This window comes from Benincasa hispida, chromosome 9, assembly GCF_027475165.1.
Source record: "Benincasa hispida cultivar pf3 chromosome 9, pf3_genome.v1.1, whole genome shotgun sequence".
Classification (NCBI taxonomy): domain Eukaryota; kingdom Viridiplantae; phylum Streptophyta; class Magnoliopsida; order Cucurbitales; family Cucurbitaceae; genus Benincasa; species Benincasa hispida.
Window position 1 is genome coordinate 75261072 of NC_143486.1, and position 26137 is coordinate 75287208.

Here is a 26137-nt window from a genome sequence, read left to right on the forward strand (position 1 = left end):
TTCCATTCTTGTAAATATTTTGTGATATTTTCCTTTTCTATGCTTTGTACACTTGTATATATTCATATCTTTGGTGAATGAATAAAACATTCTGATTCTTTCTCAAACCTAAGAGTTTTACATGGTATCAGAGCTCTCTAAACAAACTTAGGGTTTTGTGAACCTTAGGGTTTGAGAATTTAGAACCCCTTTGTGATACGTTAAGGGTTTCGTGCAGAGGTGAGTTTACACTTTTGCTCACAGTCGCCGTCTTCGGTTCGTTCGTTGTCGTTAGCTGCCGCGGAAAAAAAAAAAGAAGCTATTTTTTTCGACACCGCCCAGTCCAACGAGGAGCCGAGCCGCCGATCTTCAAAACCCCAAAGTCCGGTTGTCATCTGACTAGCACGTGAGGCTCACGCGCCGCTTGTTCCAACCTGTTGTCCGTCCACACGCCAGCGCGTGTAGGCGCGTGCATCGTCGTTTTTCGTCCGTCTTCTGTGGGTTTCCTCAGTGTTGTTGGCTCTTCTTGGTGGTGTGTTTTTTTGGGATATATAGATATACTCACTGCTTGTAAAGACATCTCTTCGGTAAATTAGGGTTTGATTCTCTGCTGTCCGGTGTCTATTTTTTGAGGTAATGGCTTATAAGAAACAAGTAATGTCTGAGATTGTTCTTATAGTGTCAAAAGTAACTAAACACAAGTTGAATGGATCCAACTACTATTCATGGAGATCAAATCCAGGAGGAGGTGTTTGCTATTATTGTCATAAACCTGGCCATACGAAACGAGATTGCTGAATAAGGGTCAGAGGATGCCATCACCCTCTGCACATGTCGCCTCTACTCTTGATAATCTTCACAAGTCAATTACGATTTCTGCAGAGGAGTTTGCTAAATTTCAGCAGTATCAAGAGTCATTGAGGGCATCATCTTCTACTCCCATTACGTCCATCACAGAGACAGGTAACATTTCTAAATGCTTTCTTTCCTCCACGTCAAAATGGGTCATTGACTCTGGCGCTACAGACCATATGACAGGTAACCCCAGTTTATTCTCTAACCTTTGTACATCTACCTCTTCACCTTATTCTCTAACCTTGTGCTGATACTCCATCTCAAAATGGGGTTGCAAAACAAAAAAATCGTCATCTCCTTGGGACAGCCAGAGATTTGATGTTTCAGATGCATGTTCCAAAATCCTTTTGGGCTGATACTGTTTCCACAGCTTGTTTCTTAATAAATCGCATGCCCTCTTCCATTCTTAAGGGTGAGATACCTTTTCGTACTTTATGCCCCAAGCAACATTTGTTTCCCATTCCACCCAAAATATTTGGTTGTACCTGCTTTGTTCGGGATGTTCGGCCTCAGCATACCAAGCTGGATCTAAAGTCCTTAAAATGTATTTTCCTTGGTTATTCCTGTGTCCGAAAGGGGTATCGGTGTTATTGTCCTAGTCTAAATAAATATTTAGTCTCTCCTGATATCACGTTTTTTTGAACATACCCCATTTTTTTCATCACCGTCTTTCTCTTCGAATAAGAGCCAGGGGGAGTATAAGGAATTAAAGGATGATTTCCTTGTGTACACAGTTATTTCTCCTTCCAATCCTCTTCCTGATTCATCTCTACCTGTGGCTACCTCTACTCTTCCTCCCATCGTTAAGGTCTATACTCGACAACAACCTCGTCCAGTTCCATGCTCTGTACCAGAGTCTTCTTTGTCATTGGATCCAGAAACGGGTGATGATCTTCCTATTGCTCTTCATAAAGGTAAACGTACATGTGCTCATCCTATTTCCTCTTTTGTTTCATACAACCATTTGTCGCCTTCCACATGTTCATTCATTGCATCCTTTGAGTCTGTATCCATCCCGAAAACTGTTCATGAGGCTTTGTCTCATCCTAGTTGGTGTGCCGTAATGGTGGAGGAGATGATTGCCTTAGATGATAATTGTACTTGGGATTTAGTTTCTCTCTCTGTAGGAAAGAAGGCTATCGGTTGCAAATGGGTGTTTGCAGTTAAAGTCAATCTTGATGGTTCTGTAGCTCGGTTAAAAGCGCGCCTCGTAGCGAAAGGCTATGCACAAACTTATGGCATTGACTATGCTGATACTTTTTCTCTTGTAGCAAAAATGGCATCTGTGAGGTTGTTTATTTCATTAGCTTCAATCAATCATTGGCCTTTACATCAGCTTGATATTAACAATGCTTTCTTCATGGTGATCTTCAAGAAGGGGTGTATATGGAGCAACCATCAGGGTTTGTTGCTCAGGGGGAGAATGGAACGGTATGTCGCATTCGTAAATCCTTGTATGGATTAAAGCAGAGCCCACGAGCTTGGTTTGGTAAATTTAGTCAGGTGATTGAAAGCTTTGGAATGCGGAAGAGCAAGTCAGATCATTCAGTCTTTTTTAAGAGATCTGAGGGTGGTGTCATCTTGTTAGTTGTATATGTGGATGATATTGTGATTACTGGTGATGATGCTTTAGGTATCCAGTCTCTAAAGACCTTTCTTCATAGTCAATTCCATACAAAAGATTTGGGCATGTTGAAATACTTCTTAGAAATTAAGGTAATAAGAAGCAAGAAAGTAATTCTATTATCACAGAGAAAATATGTACTTGACTTGTTGACTGAAACAGGAAAGCTAGGGGCTAAGCCATGTAGTACCCCAATGAACAGCTCACAAAAGATGGAGATTTGCTAAAAGATCCTGAAAGATATAGGAGGTTAGTGGGAAAACTTAATTACCTTACAATGACTCGACCCGACATAGCCTATTCAGTAAGTATTGTGAGTCAATACATGTCATGCCCTACAGTTGATCATTGGGCTGCATTGGAACAGATTCTTTGTTATTTGAAGGCTACTCCCAGGCGTGGTTTATTAAATAAAGATTATGGTCATACTAATATTGAATGTTTGTCAGACGCCGATTGAGCAAGATCTAAAGAAGACAGAAGATCAACCTTAGGGTATTGTGTTTTTGTTGGTGGTAATTTGATTTCTTGGAAGAGTAAGAAGCAAAATGTGGTGTCACGTTCAAGTGCAGAATCAGAATATAGAGTAATGGCACAATCTGTGTGTGAATTGATTTGGATATATGAACTTCTTGTTGAGTTGGGATTTGAAATCACCACACCAACAAAGTTGTGGTGTGATAATCAAGCACTTCATATTGCGTCTAATCTAGTATTTCATGAAAGGACTAAACATATTGAAGTTGATTGCCATTTTGTACGTGAAAAAATTCAACAAGGGTTGGTATCTACAGGAAATGTGAAGACTGGAGAACAATTAGGAGATATCTTCACGAAAGCATTGGATGGAAGACGTATAGATTATCTGTGTAACAAGTTGGGCATGATTAACATATATGCTCCAACTTGAGGGGTAGTGTTATAATTTTATAGTTAGGGTTTTCCATTCTTGTAAATATTTTGTGATATTTTCCTTTTCTATGCTTTGTATACTTGTATATATTCATATTTTTGGTGAATGAATAGAGTATTTTGATTCTTTCTCAAACCTAAGAATTTTACAAAAGCTTTAGAATGCGGAAGAGCACGTCAGATTATTCGGTCGTTTTTAAGAGATTTGGTCATCTTGCTAGTCGTTTATGTTGTTGATATTATGATTGCTGGTGATGATGTTTTAGGTATCCAATCCTTAAAGACCTTTCTTCATAGTCAATAACATTCAAAAAATTTGGGCATGTTGAAGTACTATATAGGAATTGAGGTAATTAGAAGCAAGAAAGGAATACTATTATCACAGAGAAACTATGTACTTGACTTATTTACTGAATCAAGGAAGCTAGGGGCTAAGCCTTGTAGTATCCCAATGATGCCTAACTTACAGCACACAAAAGATGGAGAATTACTAAAAGATCCTAAAGATATAGAAGGTTAGTGAAAAAACTTAATTACCTTACAGTGACTCGACCCGACATAGCCTATTTAGTGAGTATTGTGAGTTAGTACATGTTGTGCCCTACAGTTGATCATTGGGCTGCACTGGAACAGATTCTGTGTTATTTGAAGGTTGCTCCCGGGCGTGGTTTATTATAGAAGGAGTATGTTCATACTAATATTGAATGTTTCTTAGACGCCGATTGGGAAGGATCTAAAAAAGATAGAAGATCAACTTCAGGATATTGTATTTTTGTTGGTGGTAATTTTATTTCTTGGAAGAGTAAGAAGCAAAATGTGGTGTCACGTTCAAGTGTGAAATCAGAATATAGAGCAATAGCAGTGTTTGTGTGTGAATTGATTCAAATATATCAACTTCTTGTTGAGTTGGGATTTGAAATCACTACACTGACGAAATTGTGCTGTGATAATCAAGCAGCACTTCATATCACATCTAATCCAGTATTTCATGAAAAGACTAAACATATTGAAGTTGATTGCCATTTTGTACGTGAGAAAATTCAACAAGGTTTGATATCTACAGGATATGTGAAGACTGGAGAACAATTGGGAGATATCTTCACGAAAGCATTGAATGGAACACGTATAGGTGTTATTTATGTAACAAGTTGGGCATGATTCACAAAAAATGCTCCAACTTAAGGGGGGAGTGTTATAGTTCTATTGTTAGAGTTTTCCCTTATTGTAAATATCTTGTTATATTTTCCTTTTCTATGCTTTCCTTCTTTGGTCACTCTTGTACACTTGTATATATTCATATCTCTAGTGAATGGAATTATGAATTCTAATTCTCTCAAGCCTAAGAGTTTTATAGTTAAAAATATGTAAATTTATTTACAACACATGATCAATAACTAAAATCTCATAAAATTCAAATGTTAAATACCAACTATCTATAATATTTATTACAAACTTCAAACTTCAAACAAATATCATAACAATTTTAAAAGAAAAATATTAAAATTTAACAAATTAATCAATACAAAGTAACCAAACTTTAAACAAAGTGACATATATATTTTTTTTATTAATATATATATAATTTGAGTTGGATTGGGTCAATCCATTTTTTTTAGCCAACCCTGACCTAACCCAAATGTAACAAGAATAGAAAAAAATTTTAACTCAACCCAATTCAAGAACAAAACTAACCCAATCCAACTCTTATATTTCAAGTTGGGTAATCAGGATTGTTCGGACTGTCGGATCGAACACCCCTACTTTTCATTAAACTATGTTTCCTTTTTTTTTTTTTGAAAGAAAAAAAAGTCATCATTAATGTAATGTTCCTGCATGGTTAGGATGGTTGGATTATCCTTTTCTATAAATAACTCTTCTTGGCCTGGCAAGGGAAAGTAGTATAACTTTCCTCAACCTGATACAAGCTGTGGATATTTAACGAACAATGCTTATATTTTTCTTCCCCAATGAATTTTGATATGCCTATGCTTCCATCATTCGTCATGTGTTATTTAATGAAAGGTCTAGCGAGTAATACTGTTTGTTGCTTTATATTATATTTCTAGATATTCACAGCAACAAATGGAAGTTAAAGATGACAAGATGGATGAAAAGTGGTGGCATCTTTATGATAAATTGTGGATTATTATTAGTGAGATAAATGGCAAGGGACCGAACAAAACTTTGCCGAAATCATCAACTTCTGGAGGTCCCACATTTGGTCAAAGAGCCCGTGGATTAGTAGAATCACTCAACCTTCCTGCTGCAGAGATGGCTGCTGTTGTTGTATCAGGTGGCATAGGCAGTGCATTGGGAGGAAAACCGAACAGAATTGTTGATAAGGCAATGATTTTGCGCTCGGAGAAGTTCCCAAGAATTATTCTTCGACTTGTGATGCTCTACATCTGCAAATCTCCTCTTGAAAAAGCATCACGATGTGTGCAGCAGTTTATTTCACTTTTACCTTCTCTTGTCGATACTGATGATGATCAAAACAAAAATAGGTTGCAGCTGTTCATCTGGTAGTGCTTCCTTCCCTTTATTATAGGCTTATAGCACAGTGGATATTTGCTGTGTTAGTGAAGCTAAATCAAATTGATGTTGTGTTCAGGTCTTTGCTTGCTGTTAGGTCACAGTACAGAATGTTAAATAATGATGCTCGCATGCATGTCATATCGCATTTGATTCGAGAAACTGTAAGCTGTTGCAAATCAATACTTGCAAACAGTATAATCAGAACAGATGATTCCTCAGATACTGGTGTTTTTCTTAAAGAAACTGGGTACATACACAACCTGATACAAAAAGAACGAGTTTCTGCAGCTGTAAGTTACTTTGTGTATATTGATCCATGTGCTTGCTAGTGATTGTTTTTGCTTATTATAGATCGAATCATTTACATGCTATTAGTCAAAGGTGGTTCTTTAATAACTAAAATACAGAGATATTTTTTAAATGAAGCAGCTACTATTCTAGGGTATTCAAACAGAAGATGAAATGATCGAGTCTGTTAGAGAGAGAATTTTTTTTAGATGTATGTTGATTTGATATTATATGCAAAACAGGGAAAACACAGAGAGCCTTTTTCTTTTCTGCTTAGATACTGACATATTAAGGTGACCATCAAGCATTATCCAAGCCAAGACGCTGGTTTTTTTTTTTTTTTGGGTGGGGGGGGGAAGAGCTTTTTGACTTCCAGAATGCAGAAAATAAATTTCCCTTGAGGAATCAATTTTCCAACCAATCTGATCATCTTTGACGAGAAGATTCACTACCTAAATAAACCAATGTCCTTCAAATTTCTTCGAGTTTCCAACTTAAGATAAATCATGTGCTCATTCCCAATTATCATTGATTTTGGGAGAAAAGGGAAAATACAACACACCTCAACACAATACGGGAATGACAAATATATATTCAAGCAAAGTATATCAGAATTGTCTTTCTCCCCTTTATAGGTTAAGCAATTAAGTCTTTTTCTTAAATGAAACCTAACTTTCCATTGATAAAATGAAAAGAGACTAATGCTCAAAGATACAATAACCTTCAAAGGATAGAGAAATTGTGGGAAAACAAAAGGAGAAAAAATACTATTGAGATACAAAGAGGAGAAGACATCAAAAAGCAAACTCTTAAAATCTAACAAACCGACTCCAAAAAGGAAAGCAAAACTAGAGAGCACATAAACTAAAAAGCTAAAGCCGACAGAAGTCCAATGAGCCTACAAGGTAAGAAGTTCAATAAGGCCGAAAGAGCGAGGATCAAACCACAAAACAATTCAACTTCTAAACTGTTACTTCCAGAAAAACCACAACTTCTTAAGGACAAAACAATAAGGTTTAGGTGCATAAACACGAGAAATCCACAAAAATAGTTTAATTCTTGAACAAAACCACTAAGAAATGCTTTAACTAAAGGAGAAAGAGGAGGAATTGATTCCAAAAACCACATTTTTCAATCGAAGCAGAGAACTTGGCAGGAATTATGGGTGACAATTCTGCTTTAACATTTTCACCATTCTTAAACAAAGTATCAAAGCTATCTGCAAAGTAAACCTTTTGAGTCTCCTCAACAAATGCATCTTGTGCTAAAACATTCATAATATCCTCACTGCTTAGACTAACATCTGAATCTCCATCAGAATTGTAACCAGAAGGAGTATCTTTAAGAGGTGTATGGCTAAAACTCCTTTACAAAAGAAAATTTTGATCTTGAAACTTTAATGATTGATTGGTTGAAGTTCAAACTATAAGGCAAAGGATGTGGATTGTCTGTCGGTTGTGAATCAGTTAATAAGAGATGTGTACAGGACTCCTCCACAACATCTGAATTGAACTCAAAATGTTCCTCTGTGGATGATTGCTTTTTTTTTTTTTTTTTTTTTTTGTCGATGGTAAGAAAGAGGATAATAAGAAAATGGAGAACTTTCAATGTTCACATCCTCTTTAGTGCTCCTTAAATCAACAAACTGTGGAGTACTATTGCGGTTTCCCTAGGACAATTAAGGCTCTCTAGAGGTTGTGGATCTACCTCATTTGGAGCTGAAACGAAATTGGTTTTCTTGTTTGACTGAATGGGAACACCCTCTTCAACAAAATTGGATACCTCAAACACTTCATCAAATTTAACTTCAATCAATCTTGTAATATCGAAAGAGTTAAAAAAAGTAGTTGAAAAATAACTTGCCTTGAAGGATACTAGGAGGATCTAATGGAGAAATATCACTAAATTTAAGGTGAAAATTACCATTAGTCTTATCTTTAACTAATTTTAGCTGGGAGAAAACCACACGAATTTCGTTTAACTTCAATACGAGCTTCAGATCAATCCAAGAAATTTGGAGTTTGAGAAGAAATACTAACTAGATCCTCAAGGTTTTCTCCAATGGCTTCAAAAGTAGCACGAGTCCAAAAAGGCAAAGGTAATTTTTTTATGGAAAGCCAACCTCCATAACTCACAATGAACTTTGGATGAGAATGTGCTTAAGACCAATTTTCAGCCTTCAAATGCAAGGATCCAATTTCTCACCATTTTTCATCAAAATCCATATCAACAAAACTATCATCAAGTTTTATTAATGCCTTGTCACCCATGAAAGGATTGATTAGAACTCTAGACTGAAAATAGTCTTCCGAAGCAAGACAAATATCCTTCCAAGAATAGTAGGCAAACAATCGAGAAACAACAAACACATTGTTGAAGTTCATTGTCAACGCTTCTTTATCTTTTCTAACCCAATAAGAGAGATCAAAGTCAGACGGCTAAGAAACGACCTGAAAGTTTCTAGCCACTTTCAAATCATCTGAGAGAGTTGGAGGTAAAGGCTCACCAAATTCAGACTCACCAACACCAAACCGAAGGAAAGACGGCAAATTGCCCAAAAGATCTCTAATCATTTCTCAAAAAACCATCCAACCTTTCTTCAAGAAACTAGCTGGAACATGTAGATTTTTCCAACCACCAGTAGGCGGCCAAATAGCACATTTGAAAAATCTTTCATTGAATGATTTGAACTTAGCCAAACAAATGAATCTAGAGTCATTCCGGTCTTTTTTGGAGAAGAACACATGAACCCAATCTTGTAATAACTCCACCAAAGATGTTTCAAACCAACGCAAGTGAGAGATTGAAAGGTAAATCTTCTGATTATTACTTGAATTCTCAATAGAAAACATGTTCTTCTCACATTTTATCCAAAAATAAGATTTTTGAATACAACAACTCATTGCCTCTAAAGTGGTCAAAGACATCTTAAATGGAGAAGAAGCACAATAGAAACCAAATTGGAGACTGGAAACATGGCAGAAGAGGGTTGCAAGGGTTGATGTAAAGACTAAGGATGAATGATGGAGAAAAAATGATGGAGAAATCTAAGATGGACAACAAAGGTTTGAAGACAAAAGGATAGCGGGTGAGGAAACGGACGGTTAGGGTTTTTAGAGGAGGTTTTGGAGAGAGAGACAACAAAGGCTCGGCTAGAGAGGGTCACAAACAGAAACGCTGTTAGGGCTTTAGGTAGAGAGGAGACAGGATACAAGAAGAAAGAAAAATGATGTTAACGTTAAAAAAAAAATAGGGTTGCAGTGGAAGAGAAGAGGGTGGGTGACGAACAAAGAGAAAGCGGGAGAGAGAGAGAAAGGACCACCTTGAAGGGCCGGATGAGGGTGGCGAAGGGACGATGGAGGACGGAGCCAGCGGTGGTCGGACAAAGAGAAACAACACGAGATATATACCGGTTTGCCTCAATCTTCTACAATTGTAGGTTCTAGTGTAATGGAGATTAAAAAGGCTCTCACACTCGCACCACAAATTATCCTTCAAATAGTCCAACAATAGTTTTTTGACTTCCAAGAGTCACAACCAAGAGAAATGTTCTTGAAGCTTGAAGCTTCTGCCAATTTTTTGCTTCTGTCCAACAATATCATTTTGCTTGAAGCTTCTGTCAATTTTTCGTATGCATCAGGTTTTCGTTGTTCCTTTGGCTCGTTCACTTTGAAGATTCAAAACTCAGTATTCTTCGTTTGCTATTGATGTTTTTGTTTCTAAGATTTAAGTGTATTTTCTCCCCAAAATTCATATTTAATTGGAGGGCTTTTATTTATGGTGCCTGTTCTTCGTTGTAAAGCATGACTCTCTTGAGTTTGTTCTTTTATGTTTTCTGGCTCTTCGGTTTGTTTCCTTGTAATTTGAGCAATAATTTTTTCATTGATAAGCTCTTCAATTTGTTTCCTTGTAATTTGAGCAATAATCTCTCTTCATTTTATTAATGAAAAGTTTTGTTTACATTTAAAAAAAAAAAAAAAAAACACTTCTAAGGGTCACAACCTGGTAGCCTAGGACAAACAAATAAATAAAACCCTCAACCTGACAAAGAATGGTTGCCAATTGAGGTTGCAACTCAACTCGCTCACCTATCACTCATGTCCGCCGGCCCGCAATGCTGAATAATACTAAACAAAAAAATAAAAAAAAGGTGAGCTACAAAAGAATAAAAGGAATCAAAGAAAGGTGGCCAAGCAATGGCTCTCTGTAGATATATATGTCATGAAACCTAGCCCCAAAATGGATGAACTCCTAGCACTAACTTCAGTCATTCAAGATTAGCAGCTTATTTTGGCTCCACGAATCCTAACAATTAACTTAGATAGATTCATAAAAGAGAATTAAAATAAGTTTCCTCAAGCCAAGTATCTCCTGAAGAAATTTTCTTTCCCCATTGCCAACATTAAAAGAACTTTTCATTGATTAGTGGAATGGACAAAGTGTTCAACGATACAAACTCTTTCCTAGGAAGTAAAGGTCTTGAAACATTTCCATCCCCTTCCATTTCTTTCCAATTATGAGTCGAAGTAAAGGAATGCCAAGTCTCCAGATTGAAAATATAATGATTTAAAATCATTATTGTCTCCCACAGCTAGCTTGAAGTTGATGAAGTCTCTCGGAAGATTGGTTGGGTGGACTATGAGCATATGTTGTTAGAGTGGGGCTTTGTATACTTGGTTATGGTAAAGTTCAGAAGTGTTTTTTTTTTTTTTTTTTTTTTTGAACACTTTGGTGACTCCTCCATGAACCAAAATTCAGATGAAACGATTCTCTTTTATGACTTTTCTCATTCCAAACAGCTTTTGTGTTGCTCTCTAAGGAAGATGAAATTCTAGCATAGCAAGAGAAGAAATTTTATTTTCTTTTATCTGATTCTGATTCTTTTGCAGATAGCCGATGAAGCAAACTATATGAAGACATCAAAAATTAACCATGAGAAGCAGTTGCATGAGCTAATAATCAGAATGGAGGAAATCTTTTCTAATGAGTCTAACAACCAGAAGGTTTTTGAAGATGAGATGCAAGGTAGTCTGACTTCCATTTTGATTGCAGATGACAATAGAAGGGCTGCATTCCAGCTTGCGTATGAGGAAGAGCAACAAAATATTGCGGTGTGTGTAGTCTACATTGTTTAGTTTTCATACTTGTCATCATCCTTTTGATTGATGCCATTTGTTTCACATGGAATGGGAACTTAAGATTGTTTCATCAGTTCTGTCATAGAGTTTGTTCTATTGGCAGGAAAAGTGGATGCACATGTTTCGTGCTTTGATTGACGAGCGTGGTCCGTGGGCTGCTAATTCTTCTCCAAATATTTCTTCAACGCATTGGAAACTTGACAAGACTGAAGATATGTGGCGACGAAGACCTAAACTAAGAAAGAATTATCACTTTGATGAAAAGCTTTGTCACCCCTCATCAATTTCTCCTGGTGCTGACATTACTCACGCTGAAAATGAAAACAAATCTGGTATTGTTGGGCACATTCCAGAGCAAATGAAAAGATTTTTGCTGAAAGGTGTTCGGAAGATAACTGATGAAGGAAACTCAGAACCCATTGAAAATGATGCTGAACAATGTGAACCTAATGCTTCCATTCTCAAGGACTCTTCCGATGGCCAGTACCCAGAGCTAATCAAAGACGTTGGTGACTGGAAAGATATTGTACAGGACAGAAAAGATACTTTATTTTCATCAGTGACAGAAGAAAGCGAGGTATGTAAACTAAGTTGAAACTGCACTCCATTAGTTAAATACTTCAGTAGTGTTCATGGATGGCTTCATGCATCAGGTTCTCATGTCGACTCCTTGCATACTTGTGACACCCAAAAGAAAATTAGCTGGACGTTTGGCTGTAATGAAAAATGTTTTGCATTTTTTTGGCGAATTTTTGGTCGAAGGCACTGGGGGAGCATCAACCTTTAAGAACTTCGAAGTTCTTAAAAGTTCAAATTTGACTAAGCTCAACCAAAGGCAGAAGTCTCTAAAGTGGCCATTGCATTTACAATTGGATTCGAGAAAGAGTACTTCATTTGATAACATGGAGGTGATGAATGATGATGGCTATTTAAAAAGACCACTAAAAAATGTCAGACGCCATAGAAGATGGGACATTGGAAAGGTAGGGAAATCACAAATTCCATTTCATTTTACCAGGCATTGTTGTGTATAGAAATCTAATGTTTTTTTTTTCTTCCCGTTCTTGTATGTATGATGGACTCTCAGATAAAAGGAGTTCACTGGACTCGATATTTGCTAAGATACACTGCAATAGAGATCTTCTTCAGTGATTCAGTTGCACCAGTCTTTTTTAATTTCAACTCTCCAAAAGTTGCGAAAGATATTGGGACTCTGATCGTGTCGAGTAGAAATGACTATTTGTTTCCTAAAGGCAGTAGTCGAAATCAAAGTGGAGTTATTTCTTTTGTCGATAGACGTGTTGCCTTAGAGCTGGCAGAAACTGCAAGAGAGAGTTGGAGGAGGAGGGATATCACAAACTTTGAGTATTTAATGATTCTCAATACTCTTTCTGGAAGATCTTATAATGATTTAACTCAGTATCCGGTCTTCCCCTGGGTTTTGGCGGATTACTCCTCTGAGGTTCTTGATTTTAACAAATCATCAACTTTTCGTGATCTTTCAAAGCCTGTTGGAGCTTTAGATTTGAAACGGTTTGAGGTTAGTTCCATTGTCCTTTACACCAGATGTCCCCGTTTTATTTTAGTTTTTAATTTTTACAGTTATTATATGTGTCAACTGTTACCTCTGCAGGTATTTGAAGATAGATATCGTAACTTTTGTGATCCTGACATACCAAGGTGATTTCTGTCATGATTTCTTATTTTTAAGCAAGTTTTTTTTATTTTTGTTTTTTATTTATTTAATTACTTTGGAGGGAGCAAAAATTAGCTGATATCTGTTTTTGAAACTTTCAAGTTTACACAATTTTGAAAATTTTGGCTTTCAATGTTTTCACTTAGTATGGTATAGAGTTTTCTTAAGGGGAAAGAGCATTAACAGGCTGAGATGGAACTCTAACAAAACCATAAACTATAAATATGCTCCCATCTTTTTTAGATTAGAGATTTCGTCGGCAACGGAAGATAAATTTATTCTTCTAGAAAATAATAGATAGATAAACACTAGCGGTCGCAAGGGATCTTGAGCTCGCACCAATATTATTCGTAGAAGGAAAAGAAGGTTGAAAGAATTAAAGGATAATGGAGATGTAAGATATGTTTTACAACCATCAAGCATTCATGTTGTTAGATGATATAATATTAAATTTACCTTCACTCATTAGCTTAAGCTTTTGGGTGAATCAGTAATTTAGGATGGTATCAGAACAAGTGGTCTGGGAGGTCATGTGTTCAAATCCCTGCAATGTTATTTCGTCCCCAGTTAATATTGATTTCCACTTGTTGGATCTTCTGCATATTTCAAGTCCACAAGTGAGGGGGAATGTTAGATGATATAATATTAAATTAACTTTCACCCATCAGGTTAAACTTTTAGGTCAATTGATGATTTAAGACATATATTCCAAGTGAGCAAGTAAAACGAAAATATAGAACAAATGACTAATCATGTAAAAGATTGATGATTTTAGGTCAATTGATGATTTAAGACATATATTCCAAGTGAGCAAGTAAAACGAAAATATAGAACAAATGACTAATCATGTAAAAGATATAGCATAATATTTGCAGGGACATTGAGGGAAAGTCATTTTAGTTTATGGAACCTTTCATATAATTTGTTATAATTCTATAGTTAGGGTTTTCCATTCTTGTAAATATTTTGTGATATTTTCCTTTTCTATGCTTTGTACACTTGTATATATTCATATCTTTGGTGAATGAATAGAGTATTCTGATTCTTTCTCAAACCTAAGAGTTTTACATGGTATCAGAGCTCTCTAAACAAACTTAGGGTTTTGTGAACCTTAGGATTTGAGATTTTAGAACCCGTTTGTGATACGTTTAGGGTTTTATGGAGAGGTGAGTTTACATTTTTACTCACAGTCGCCGTCTTCGGTTCATTTGCTGTCGTTAGCTGCCGCCGTCGGAAAAGAAACTGTTTTTTTTTTTTACACCACCCAGTCCAATAAGGAGCCCAGCCGCCGATCTACAAAACCCCAAAGTCCGGTTGCCATCTGACCAGCGCGTGAGGCTCATGCGCCGCTTGTTCCAACCTGCTGTCCGTCCATGCGCCGACGCGTGCGCCGTTGTTTTTCGTCCATCTTCTGTGGGTTTCCTCAGTGTTGTTGGCTCTTCTTGGTGGTGTGTTTTTTTGGGATATATAGATATACTCACTGCTTGTAAAGACATCTCTTCGGTAAATTAGGGTTTGATTCTCTGCTGTCTGGTGTCTATTTTTTGAGGTAATGGCTGATAAGAAACAAGTAATGTTTGAGATTGTTCTTATGGTGTCAAAAGTAACTAAACACAAGTTGAATGGATCCAGGAGGAGGTGTTTGCTATTATTGTCATAAACCTAGCCATACGAAACATGAATGCAGAAGATTGTTGAATAAGGGTCAGAGGATGCCATCACCCTCTGCACATGTCGCCTCTACTCTTGATAATCTTCACAAGTCAATTACGATTTCTGCAGAGGAGTTTGCTAAATTTCAACAGTATCAAGAGTCATTAAGGGCATCATCTTCTACTCCCATTACGACCATCGCAGAGACAGGTAACATTTCTAAATGTCTTCTTTCCTCCACGTCAAAATGGGTCATTGACTCTGGCGCTACAGACCATATGACAGGTAACCCCAGTTTATTCTCTGACCTTTGTACATCTACCTTTTCACCTAATGTCACTATAGCTGATGGAACCTCCACTCCTGTTTTAGGATCAGGAACCGTCCATCTCACTGAATCAATTTCTTTGTCATCGGTTTTAAATTTATCAAATTTCTCGTTTAATTTGATTTCGGTCAGTAAACTCACTCGTGATCTTCATTGTTGTGTCTCCTTTTTTCCTGGTTATTGCTTATTTCAGGATCTTACGACGAAACAGACTATTGGTAAAGGGCGGGAATTTGGAGGTCTTTACATCTTTGAACCACAAAAACCTACGGCCATCACATGCTCTAGCGTGTTGTCTCCCTTTGAAGAGCATTGTCGTTTGGGTCATCCGTCTATCTCTGTGTTGAAGAGTCTTCATCCACAACTTTAACATTTGTCTTCTTTAGATTGTGAGTCATGTCAATTTGCTAAATTTCATCGTTTGAGTTCGTATCCTCAAATCAATAAACGAGCTAGTGCTCCTTTTGAATTAGTCCATTCTGATGTTTGGGGTCCATGTCCTGTTGAGTCCAAAGGAGAGTTTAGGTATTTTGTTACATTTGTCGATGACTATTCTCGTGTTACGTGGTTATATTTAATGAAAAGTCGTTCTAAGTTACTTTCTCATTTTCATAACTTCCATGCTGAAATTCAAACTCAGTTTAGTGGTGCTCTTAAAATCCTACGGAGTGATAATGCTAAGGAATATTTCTCTCATACACTCAAGTCTTATTTAGATGCCCATGGCATCCTTCATCAATCTTCTTGTGTCGATACTCCATCTCAAAATGGGGTTGCAAAACAAAAGAATCATCATCTCCTTGAGATAACCAGAGCTTTGATGTTTCAGATACATGTTCCAAAATCCTTTTGGGCTGATGCTGTTTCCACGGCTTGTTTCTTAATAAATCGCATGTCCTCTTCCATTCTTAAGGGTGAGATACCTGTTCGTACTTTATGCCCCAAACAACATTTGTTTCCCATTCCACCCAAAATATTTGGTTGTACCTGCTTTGTTTGGGATGTTCAGCCTCAACATACCAAGCTGGATCCAAAGTCCTTAAAATGTATTTTCCTTGGTTATTCTCGTGTCCAAAAGGGGTGTTGGTGTTATTGTCCTAGTCTAAATAAATATTTAATCTCTCCTGATATCACGTTTTTTGAACATACCTCATTTTTTTCATCACCGTCTTTCTCTTCGAATAAGAGTCAGGGGGAGCATAAGGAATTAGATGATGATTTCCTTGTGTACACAGTTATTTCTCCTTCCGATCCTCTTCCTGATTCATCTCTACCTGTGGCTACCTCTACTCTTCCTCCCATCGTTAAGGTCTATACTCGACGACAACCTCCTCCAGTTCCATGCCCTGTACCAGAGTCTTCTTCGTCATTGGATCCAGAAACGGGTGATGATCTTCCTATTGCTCTTCGTAAAGGTAAACGTACATGTGCTCATCCTATTTCCTCTTTTGTTTCATATAACCATTTGTCGCCTTCCACATGTTCATTCATTGCATCCTTAGAGCCTGTATCCATCCCGAAAACTGTTCATGAGGCTTTGTCTTATCCTGGTTGGTGTGCCGCAATGGTGGAGGAGATGACTGCCTTATATGATAATTGTACTTGGGATTTAGTTTCTCTCCCTGCAAGAAAGAAGACTATCGGTTGCAAATGGGTGTATGCAGTTAAAGTCAACCCTGATGGTTCTGTTGCTCGGTTAAAAACGCGCCTTGTAGCGAAAGGTTATGCACAAACTTATGGCATTGACTAGGTTGATACTTTTTCTCCGGTAGCAAAAATGGCATCTGTGAGGTTGTTTATTTCATTAGTTTCAATCAATCATTGGCCTTTACATCAGCTTGATATTAAAAATGCATTTTTTCATGGTGATCTTCAAGAAGAGGTGTATATGGAGCAACCACTAGGGTTTGTTGCTCAAGGGGAGAATGGAACGATGTGTCGACTTCGTAAATCCTTGTATGGATTAAAGCAGAGCCCACGAGCTTGGTTTGGTAAATTTAGTCAGGTGATTGAAAGCTTTGGAATGCGGAAGAGCAAGTCAGATCATTCAGTCTTTTTTAAGAGATCAGAGGGTGGTGTCATCTTGTTAGTTGTATATGTGGATGATATTGTGATTACAGGTGATGATGCTTTAGGTATCCAGTCTCTAAAGACCTTTATTCATAGTCAATTCCATACAAAAAAATTTGGGCATGTTGAAATACTTCTTAGAAATTGAGGTAATAAGAAACAAGAAAGGAATTCTATTATCATAGAGAAAATATGTACTTGACTTGTTGACTGAAACAGGAAAGCTAGGGGCTAAGCCATGTAGTACCCCAATGGACCACTCACAAAAGATGGAGAATTGCTAAAAGATCCTGAAAGATATAGGAGGTTAGTGGGAAAACTTAATTACCTTACAATGACTCGACCCGACATAGCCTATTCAGTAAGTATTGTGAGTCAGTACATGTCATGCCCTACAGTTGATCATTGGGCTGCATTGGAACAGATTCTTTGTTATTTGATGGCTTCTCCCGGGCATGGTTTATTATATAAGGATTATGGTCATACTAATATTGAATGTTTCTCAGACATCGATTGGGTAGGATCTAAAGAAGACAGAAGATCAACCTCAGAGTATTGTGTTTTTGTTGGTGGTAATTTGATTTCTTGGAAGAGTAAGAAGCAAAATGTGGTGTCACGTTCAAGTGTAGAATCAGAATATAGAGTAATGACACAATCTGTGTGTGAATTGATTTGGATATATGAACTTCTTGTTGAGTTGGGATTTGAAATCACCACACCAACAAAGTTGTGGTGTGATAATCAAGCACTTCATATTGCGTCTAATCTAGTATTTCATGAAAGGACTAAACATATTGAAGTTGATTGCCATTTTGTACGTGAAAAAATTCAACAAGGGTTGGTATCTACAGGAAATGTGAAGACTGGAGAACAATTAAGAGATATCTTCACGAAAGCATTGGATGGAAGACGTATAGATTATCTGTGTAACAAGTTGGGCATGATTAACATATATGCTCCAACTTGAGGGGTAGTGTTATAATTTTATAGTTAGGGTTTTCCATTCTTGTAAATATTTTGTGATATTTTCCTTTTCTATGCTTTGTATACTTGTATATATTCATATTTTTGGTGAATGAATAGAGTATTCTGATTCTTTCTCAAACCTAAGAGTTTTACAAAATTATAGTTAATTACCGGGTAAATGTTGGGTTACATGTTAGTAACACTTTTCCCATTGGTCTAGAAATATTAGGTTATGTATAGGACAAATATAGAGAACTGTGCAGTACTTTTATCATGAATCTAATTTTGTTTTGCTGAATTCCCCTGGCTTTATAAAAATTTGTCTTTGGCTGAGTGGTAAATGATGTTGCAAAAAAAATCCCTTGGCTTTATATTGGGATCTCTGTTCATTCCAATTTCTGTGTTACCTTCCATCCCCACCACAAAGAAAAAAATATATATAATAATATTAAATTTATTCTATAAAACCAAGTTTCGTTAGCTACCATAAGCCTAGTTCAACTGGACTAGGCATATACCTTCGACTTAAGAGGTCTAAGATTTGAATCCTCCAACCTACATTGTTGAGCATAAAACCAAGTTTCATTGGAAATGGCCATGTTTGTTTGCAGCTTTTATTATGGATCTCATTACTCAAGCATGGGAATTGTTCTGTACTACCTTCTACGATTGGAGCCATTTACATCTCTTCACCAGAATTTGCAAGTAAGTTGTCAATGTTATGCTATGCTTAATATATCCTGGTGCCTAATATGGAATACTTGCAACAGATTATTTCTTTTAAAATTTTTGTTCTCTGATCATTTTTCCTCCTCAATGTAAACATGCATTTTCAATTAAGCACTTGAAAAGTGCAAAGTGGGGGATAATTACCAAAAAAAAAAAAAGTTCAGATTTAAGAGCCCACGACTGTTTATTTGACAAATAGACATTCACTTATGCTTTTGGTCAGGGTGGTAAATTTGATCATGCAGATCGCCTTTTCCAAAGCATTGAGGGGACATATCGAAATTGCCTGTCCAATACAAGTGATGTGAAGGAATTGATACCGGAGTTTTTTTACATGCCAGAGTTCCTCTGCAATTCAAATCATTATCACTTGGGGGTTAAGCAAGATGGTGAACCCATAGGTGATGTAGTCCTCCCACCTTGGGCCAAGGTTTGCAACTTTCCCTGCCCATGATTTTAGATGACAATATCATTCTATTTCTCACTGCAATTGTTTTTTTTTTTTTTTTTTTTGTCAATATAAATTTCACATTTCCCGAGTTATAAAGTGAAGCCAGTTGCTCAGTCGGTTGATTATGCATCTTCTAACTAGTTTGTGATGTTGGTGAAGTTATTTCCTGTAACGTTCGCCTTTTCTTTTCTTTTTTCTTTTCCTCTTTTTTTCTTTTTTTCTTTTTTTTTTTTTTTTTTTTTTTTTTTTTTTTTGGTGAAAAAGGATTCCTAGCCTCTCAAGTTATGTATACAGTATATTGTTTTAATTTCATTCTCAAATTCTGTTATAATTAAGAAAGAAGAAAGGTGAGTTTCATGTATTCATCTTTTCAAGAAGAATTAACTTTTTTCCGTTGAGGTTGATCAACACAATGACTTTCCTCATTTCAGCAAGGAATTATTCCTGTTCAGGTTATTTGGAGGTTTCAATTGGCAAAAGAAGGTGCTTTTTAAACAAGTACAGAAAATTGAACTTTGTGGATCACGTTTTTATTATTAGAAAAATAACACTTGTTTGTCCAACCACCATGCACCATGGCTCATTAATTGTCAATGCTGCTTTATTTACCGAATGGTGTAAAGAAGAGCCAAGACGTGGGATACTAAGTGCCAAGCTAGCTGACTTGTTGCCTTGGAAACTGAATTAACTATTGTAGTTTGCAGGGCATTTTTCCTGATAGAAACTGTAAATGTGTAAAATATCTTATGTTAGAAATGGCCGCCATTGGGTATGAAGATACACAATAAAAAACATTTATCAGAAAGAGAATTTATGCATTTTATTATTTCTAAAGTATTTACTCTTTTTTTCCTTTTTTTTATGCCCATCGTCTAAATTAAATATTGCTTGTACTGTAGTTTATTCCTTTGTTGTCTCTTTTTCTTTTACATTGGGAAGGGATTGTGCTGATTATCTATAGAAAAGATGCCCGTGCATCAATTATATTTAGAGGTGTTCTGGTTATAAAATAAGCTTTTTAAGTGAACGAAAGTCATGGGCTCTGCATATTAAATAATGACTATAATATCCCCCCCAAGCATATGAAAAGTTGTACTTGGCTGCTCTTTGTTTGATGTGTGTTCGTAGTTTTTTTGTTTTGCACCAGTTTGTTCTCTATGAAAAACTTCATTGCAATCCTTTTGGTAGGGCTCACCTGAAGTATTTATAAGTAGAAACCGGGAAGCACTTGAAAGTGAGTATGTTAGTTCGAATCTACATCACTGGATAGATCTGGTTTTTGGTTATAAGCAGCGTGGAAAACCAGCAGTGGAGGTATTCTCTGAGTATCAAGTAAAAATCTCTTGTGGAGACCTTTTCCCATAATCCGTAATAATTGAATATGATGTATTGCAGGCTGCGAATGTCTTTTATTATTTGACTTATGAAGGTGCTGTTGATCTTGACACTATGGAAGATGATCTGCAAAGATCAGCAATTGAGGATCAAATTGCTAACTTTGGCCAAACACCAATCCAGATTTTTCGTAAAAAACATCCAAGAAGAGGGCCACCTATACCAATAGCACACCCGTTATATTTTGCTCCTGGTTCCATTAGTTTAACGTCCATTATTTCATGTTCCACTAATCCTCCATTAGCCATATTACACATTAGTATGTTAGACACGCATATTGTCCTTGTGAGCCAGGGGCTAGTTCTGACTGTTAAAATGTGGTTGACCACCCAGTTACAGTATGGAGGAAACTTTACATTCTCTGGATCTCAGGTTGTTCTCGATTACCTATGAAGGTCAATAATGCTATCTATAAGATTGGTTTGTTGTGACTCAAAAAACTTTATCAACTTTTTGCAGGAACCTTTTTTTGGAGTGGGTTCAGACATTCTTTCTCCTCGTAAAATTGGGAGCCCTTTAGCTGAAAATTTTGAACTTGGAGGACAATGTTTCGCTACCATGCAAACACCTGTTGAGAACTTTTTGGTTTCTTGTGGTAATTGGGATAATAGCTTTCATATTATTTCTGTGGCTGATGGCAGGTTGTTACAGAGCATCCGACAACATAGTGATGTGGTTAGCTGTGCAGCAGGTACCTGCATTATATATTTTAAAATTATGGTATTGTTTTGGTTTACTTCTGAGATCATTCTCCAAACATTGCTAAAGGTCAAGTCATATGACTTACTTCATTGATAGGATTGTTAATTGGGGCACTTATGGTTAATCAAAAGGATGAGTAAGAGGCATGGGATGTGGACATATTTAGGATTAGATTTGAGAGAATTGTGCCTCTCAACTGTTTAGGAAGCATTTGGCTTAGGCGTGGGGTTTATATGGCCTATATTGTGCAATTGGAGCTTAAATCTGGTAATCTCTTGAGTTACATAAACGTAGGCTTCTTGAAGCTACGCTCTAGGTTATACACTGGGTCACTGGCTTTTATTAATAACTTCAAATATCAAATACATGTTACAAAGACTCGAGTTTATATTATCTATTCATCTGCACGATTCAAAACCCAGCATTTCCTAGACGACTTCCTTTGCAAAAGCTATACATGAAGCTAGGGTAAACTTGGTCAAACCTTTCAATGACGAGCATTATTTTAATATTTTGCTATAAATAGAGTGGAGGAGCTAAGGCATGCTGATATGAATGCAGTGTTAGTACCATTTTTTAGAATAAGACCTTAGATGCATTATTTGTAAGTCCTCTATCTAGTAGCTGCATGTAGGGGATTCATTACTTGGCCTACACATTGAATAAGATATGGTGTATTGTGAGGGTAGAGAAATCACGCGGTGGTTAGTTTAGGAAATACTAGTCGTGCTTCATGAGAGAGTTGGATTTGTGACGGTGAAGCTGGTAATTAGTGTAAAGAGATTATTTGGAATTTGTCTTGGAGAGAATCAAACGCCCCCAACTCCTTAGTAACCTTTGTAATTTTATTTTTTATCTTCAATTCTTATAGTATATATCTATTAATTTGTCCTCTATTTTTTATATTCTTGTATCTTGAGCAATAGTCTCTTTTCACCATTTCAATAAAAAGTCAGAGTTCCTTTTCAAGAAAAAAACATCTCTTCAATATAACACACCTTAAAGATACTTGAAAACTGATAATGATATATAATTATAAAACAATTTCAAGATGAATGCAGAAACATTTCATGTTATTTTCCTTGTTTCCCCTAGTCACAATTATTTTGCTAGCCATGCCCCCAACCCCTCCTTTCCTTGAATGCATAGTTGTACGAATACTATGGTGATATTGTAATTATCAATGTTACAGTGGCATCAGACGGAAGTATTCTTGCGACGGGAAGTTATGACACTACAGTTATGGTGTGGAAAGTTCTTCGTGGTAGGAGCACTGAAAAACGAGTACGCAGCACACAATCAGACCCACCTCGAAAAGACTATGTCATTGCAGAGACTCCATTCCATGTTCTCTGTGGGCATGACGACATAATTACGTGCTTATATGTTAGTGTGGAGTTAGACATAGTTATCAGTGGATCAAAAGATGGGACTTGCATTTTCCATACTCTTCGTGAAGGAAGATACATAAGATCTTTGCATCATCCATCTGGTTGTGGATTGTCCAAGCTCATAGCTTCACGACATGGCAGAGTTGTTTTTTACGCCGATGATGATCTTAGTTTGCACCTCTATTCAATAAATGGTAAACATTTGGCTGCTTCTGAATCCAACGGCCGCCTCAACTGTGTTGAACTGAGTCAATGTGGCGAGTTTTTGGTCTGTGCTGGTGATCATGGTCAGATTGTTGTCCGCTCCATGAACTCACTTGAGGTTGTAAGTAGGTACAACGGAATTGGAAAAGTAATTGTGTCTCTAACAGTAACTGCAGAAGAATGCTTTCTTGCTGGGACAAAAGATGGGAGTCTTCTTGTATATTCTATTGAAAATCCTCAGCTACGAAAAGCTAGTCTTCCTCGAAATACCAAATCTAAACCTTCTGCTGCAGGATAGGACTTTTTTTTTCAGGAGTTGTGAAATTCTGACGTACTGCACTATTATGCCAGGTTCGTGTTTGTAGTTACCAATATTGCTAATCAAATAGCTCGAAATAGTTTCATAAGTTACTTTAATGAAAAGGAATGCATTCCATATTCATGTTTCTGCACTCTAATTTTGTTCACGTTGGTAAGCAAATTAAGAATTTCAAAGGTCTTTTGGTGGTCATTGTTCTGTTTATTCTTTATTTTAACATAAGTTGGTATAACAAAATTTTCTTTTTCGTGTTCTATATTTCAAATGTATTTTTGAAATCTGTCAAATTAGTTTACATGTTGAAAATGTTTCATTAAAGCAGCAAAAAAGAAAAACCAAAGGGGATCTTAGTTCATCCATCCTCTAATATTGCATCTGAAGTTTTGTGATGAACAAATGTCTAAATGTATATTCATTAGAAAATATACTTATTAACTTTTTTCGTTCATAATATTTATGTAATGTCTGCAGAGCATTTAGCAGTAGCCATGACTTATCAAGTCATATCGAATTGGAAGACTTTGAAGATATCAACTGTTTCAGATTTTTGACGTACTCCATATCCTAGATATGGAAGGATGTACTTGCCAATAGCTCGGACAGTCTAACATATCCTAGCGTAATTGCTTCCCATACGACACGGGATCTCAAGTGAATCCCAAGGCTTTTTCTTTTTTTTTGCACCATTAGATTTTTACTTGATCTCTTATACAAATCTGATTATCTTCATCATGGGGAAATGAATAGGTAATGGAGCTGAAACTTGTATATATTGGTAGACAAAATGTCCATAATTAGCTGCCCTCAGTTTACCTTTAGCCTTTGAACATCATTAAGTGAGAATGGATATCTTTCAATAGGTTTAGTTCTTTCCCCTTTTTAGCTTCAGCTCTTAATTAAATTGTTCATATTAATTTGTATATTTCACTTATACCATTGATTTAGTAATTACCTCATTGAGATGAGATATATCTGCCAGCAGTTCAATTTACTTTTACATTCAGATATGAGTCATATGATTCTTGAATTAATTCCTTTCCTTTCATTGCATTGCATTGCATTTTTACTTATTAAATGTTGTTGTATTGAGTAACTTATGAGCTTGTCTCCATACAGAGATTGAAAATGAGATGTACTCTTAGACATTTTGCTTGTACAGGATATGAAAAATGGTCGATGCACTATTATTTTCTTTTTAGTAAGAGTGATATTTGCAAATTCAGAGAGTTTATCGGTGGCATACATCATTATTACGCCGATTTATCGATGGAATTGAACGAATAATTGTATCGATGTCTCAAAATTATGTTGCTTGAAATGTGATGGACTTTCGAGTGAGGTTATTGTATTGTTCCTTCATTTAAAAAAATACAAAATTTTCTTCCTCTTTCATTGTCATCTCCAATTTTTGTGTCAGTCGACCCCTTGGCTATGAGCCAAGAAATTACCATTAACGTCGTTTTCGGAGCTTGAAATATGTTTTCAGACCTCTCTTTGGGCTAATGAGAGGGAGAAATGAGAATTTGGAGTGAGCGAGGGAAGCGAGGACAAGGAGTTCAAAATACTAGTAGATTAATACCATAATTTACTTGTAATGATGACATCAACCAAAGAAATACTATACAGTGTGCTACCCTATTTCAAAATAACAATAATAATAATTATTAATAATAAAACAAAAGTGATGCTTTATCTTTGGATTTTGCCAGATTGAGATTTTTATGGTAAAAACCCCTCTTGGGGTTATATATTTCATGAATGTTCTTAAATTTTTTTTTTTCTTTTCATTTTAGACTTTTAAAGATAAATTTGGATAACTTTACTATTCTTTCCATTTTTTAAATATACCTGTTTTTTCTTGTAATTAATGAGCCACTTTTTCTTTTGGTCATTAATGAATCTTGTTTTTTTTTTTTTTTTGTTATTTATATAAATATCTATTTCCATTTTAATGCATCTAATATATGATTAATGAGATTTTTTCCCCTTTAATTATGGGAGTGATGTTTCATCTCCATCGGTTGATTAACAAGATCTAGTTGGCCGTAATCGTAAATTGGTTAGTGTGTCTTTATGACAATTTATTATAAATTCTTTTTCATATTTTTCTTCTATTTGATTTAGAGAAAGTATGCTCCTGGCTTGCCACCCAGGTTCATTATTCTCTATTTCATCTTCATAGTTATTTTTAAATATACCTTAGAACATTATGTTAGGTATTTGAAAATATTCTAATTAATGCATCAAATATACTAAGATTTTTTACATAGTAACATTCGAAAGTTTATTTGAAATGTTCTCACGTAGATGATAGTACATTTAAGGATTATATATAAAAGTATAATATCATAAAATAAGAAGTCTGAATAAAAATAAATAAATAAATAAAACTATCTTTCACACTTCATTTATATCAAAATAAACAAATACATATGTCACAATATATATGAAAATCATATAAAACGTTCGACAAATCAAAGAAGAAGTACATATATCCCTATTTATATCGAAAATCTTACAAAAGCTCTGAAAAATTGAAGAATAATAAGAATTACATATAGTATACCGAAAAACCTACAAAAGCTCCAAAAAATCGAAAAAGAAAAAGTACTATATCGAAAATCCTATAAAAGCTTTGAAAAAATCAAGACATTATATGTCGTCTCTTTCACATCTAGCATTTATGGTGTTCTCAATCTCTAAACTAATCAAAATCGAAGGAGTTTCACTGGGATGGATGGATAGTTTTGCTAGAAAATAAGAAAAGCACCGAAAATGAAAAGTGAATTGCCTCTGTTTTTCATCGTTCTTGGGCGCATCTAAGAAGAATGATCGAGAAGATTTGAGAATAAAGATGAAGAAGATCGTGGGGTGAGAACAAGAATTTTTCGCTAGAGATTTA

At 36.0% G+C, this 26137-nt stretch overlaps 1 protein-coding gene across 5 annotated transcripts in view; it reads left to right on the forward strand.

Annotated features, from left to right (window-relative positions):
* Positions 1-24204, forward strand: part of LOC120085565 (binding protein) — a 90266-nt gene extending 66062 nt beyond the window's left edge. For 4 of the 5 annotated variants that reach the window (XM_090317793.1, XM_090317791.1, XM_090317792.1 and 1 more), the window contains exons 29-42: positions 5437-5892; positions 5982-6195; positions 11083-11304; positions 11435-11908; positions 11985-12314; positions 12419-12871; positions 12965-13011; positions 18656-18749; positions 18997-19203; positions 20413-20538; positions 20620-20991; positions 21079-21310; positions 22514-23267; positions 23707-24204. In XM_090317793.1, coding sequence (XP_090173919.1) covers positions 5437-5892; positions 5982-6195; positions 11083-11304; positions 11435-11908; positions 11985-12314; positions 12419-12871; positions 12965-13011; positions 18656-18749; positions 18997-19203; positions 20413-20538; positions 20620-20991; positions 21079-21310; positions 22514-23214 — 3928 coding nt within the window. In that variant the 3' untranslated portion in view covers positions 23215-23267; positions 23707-24204. The remainder of the gene's footprint in view (positions 1-5436; positions 5893-5981; positions 6196-11082; positions 11305-11434; positions 11909-11984; positions 12315-12418; positions 12872-12964; positions 13012-18655; positions 18750-18996; positions 19204-20412; positions 20539-20619; positions 20992-21078; positions 21311-22513; positions 23268-23706) is intronic. The other variant, XM_090317795.1, reaches the window with a different exon arrangement.
* Positions 24205-26137: the final 1933 nt, after the last annotated feature.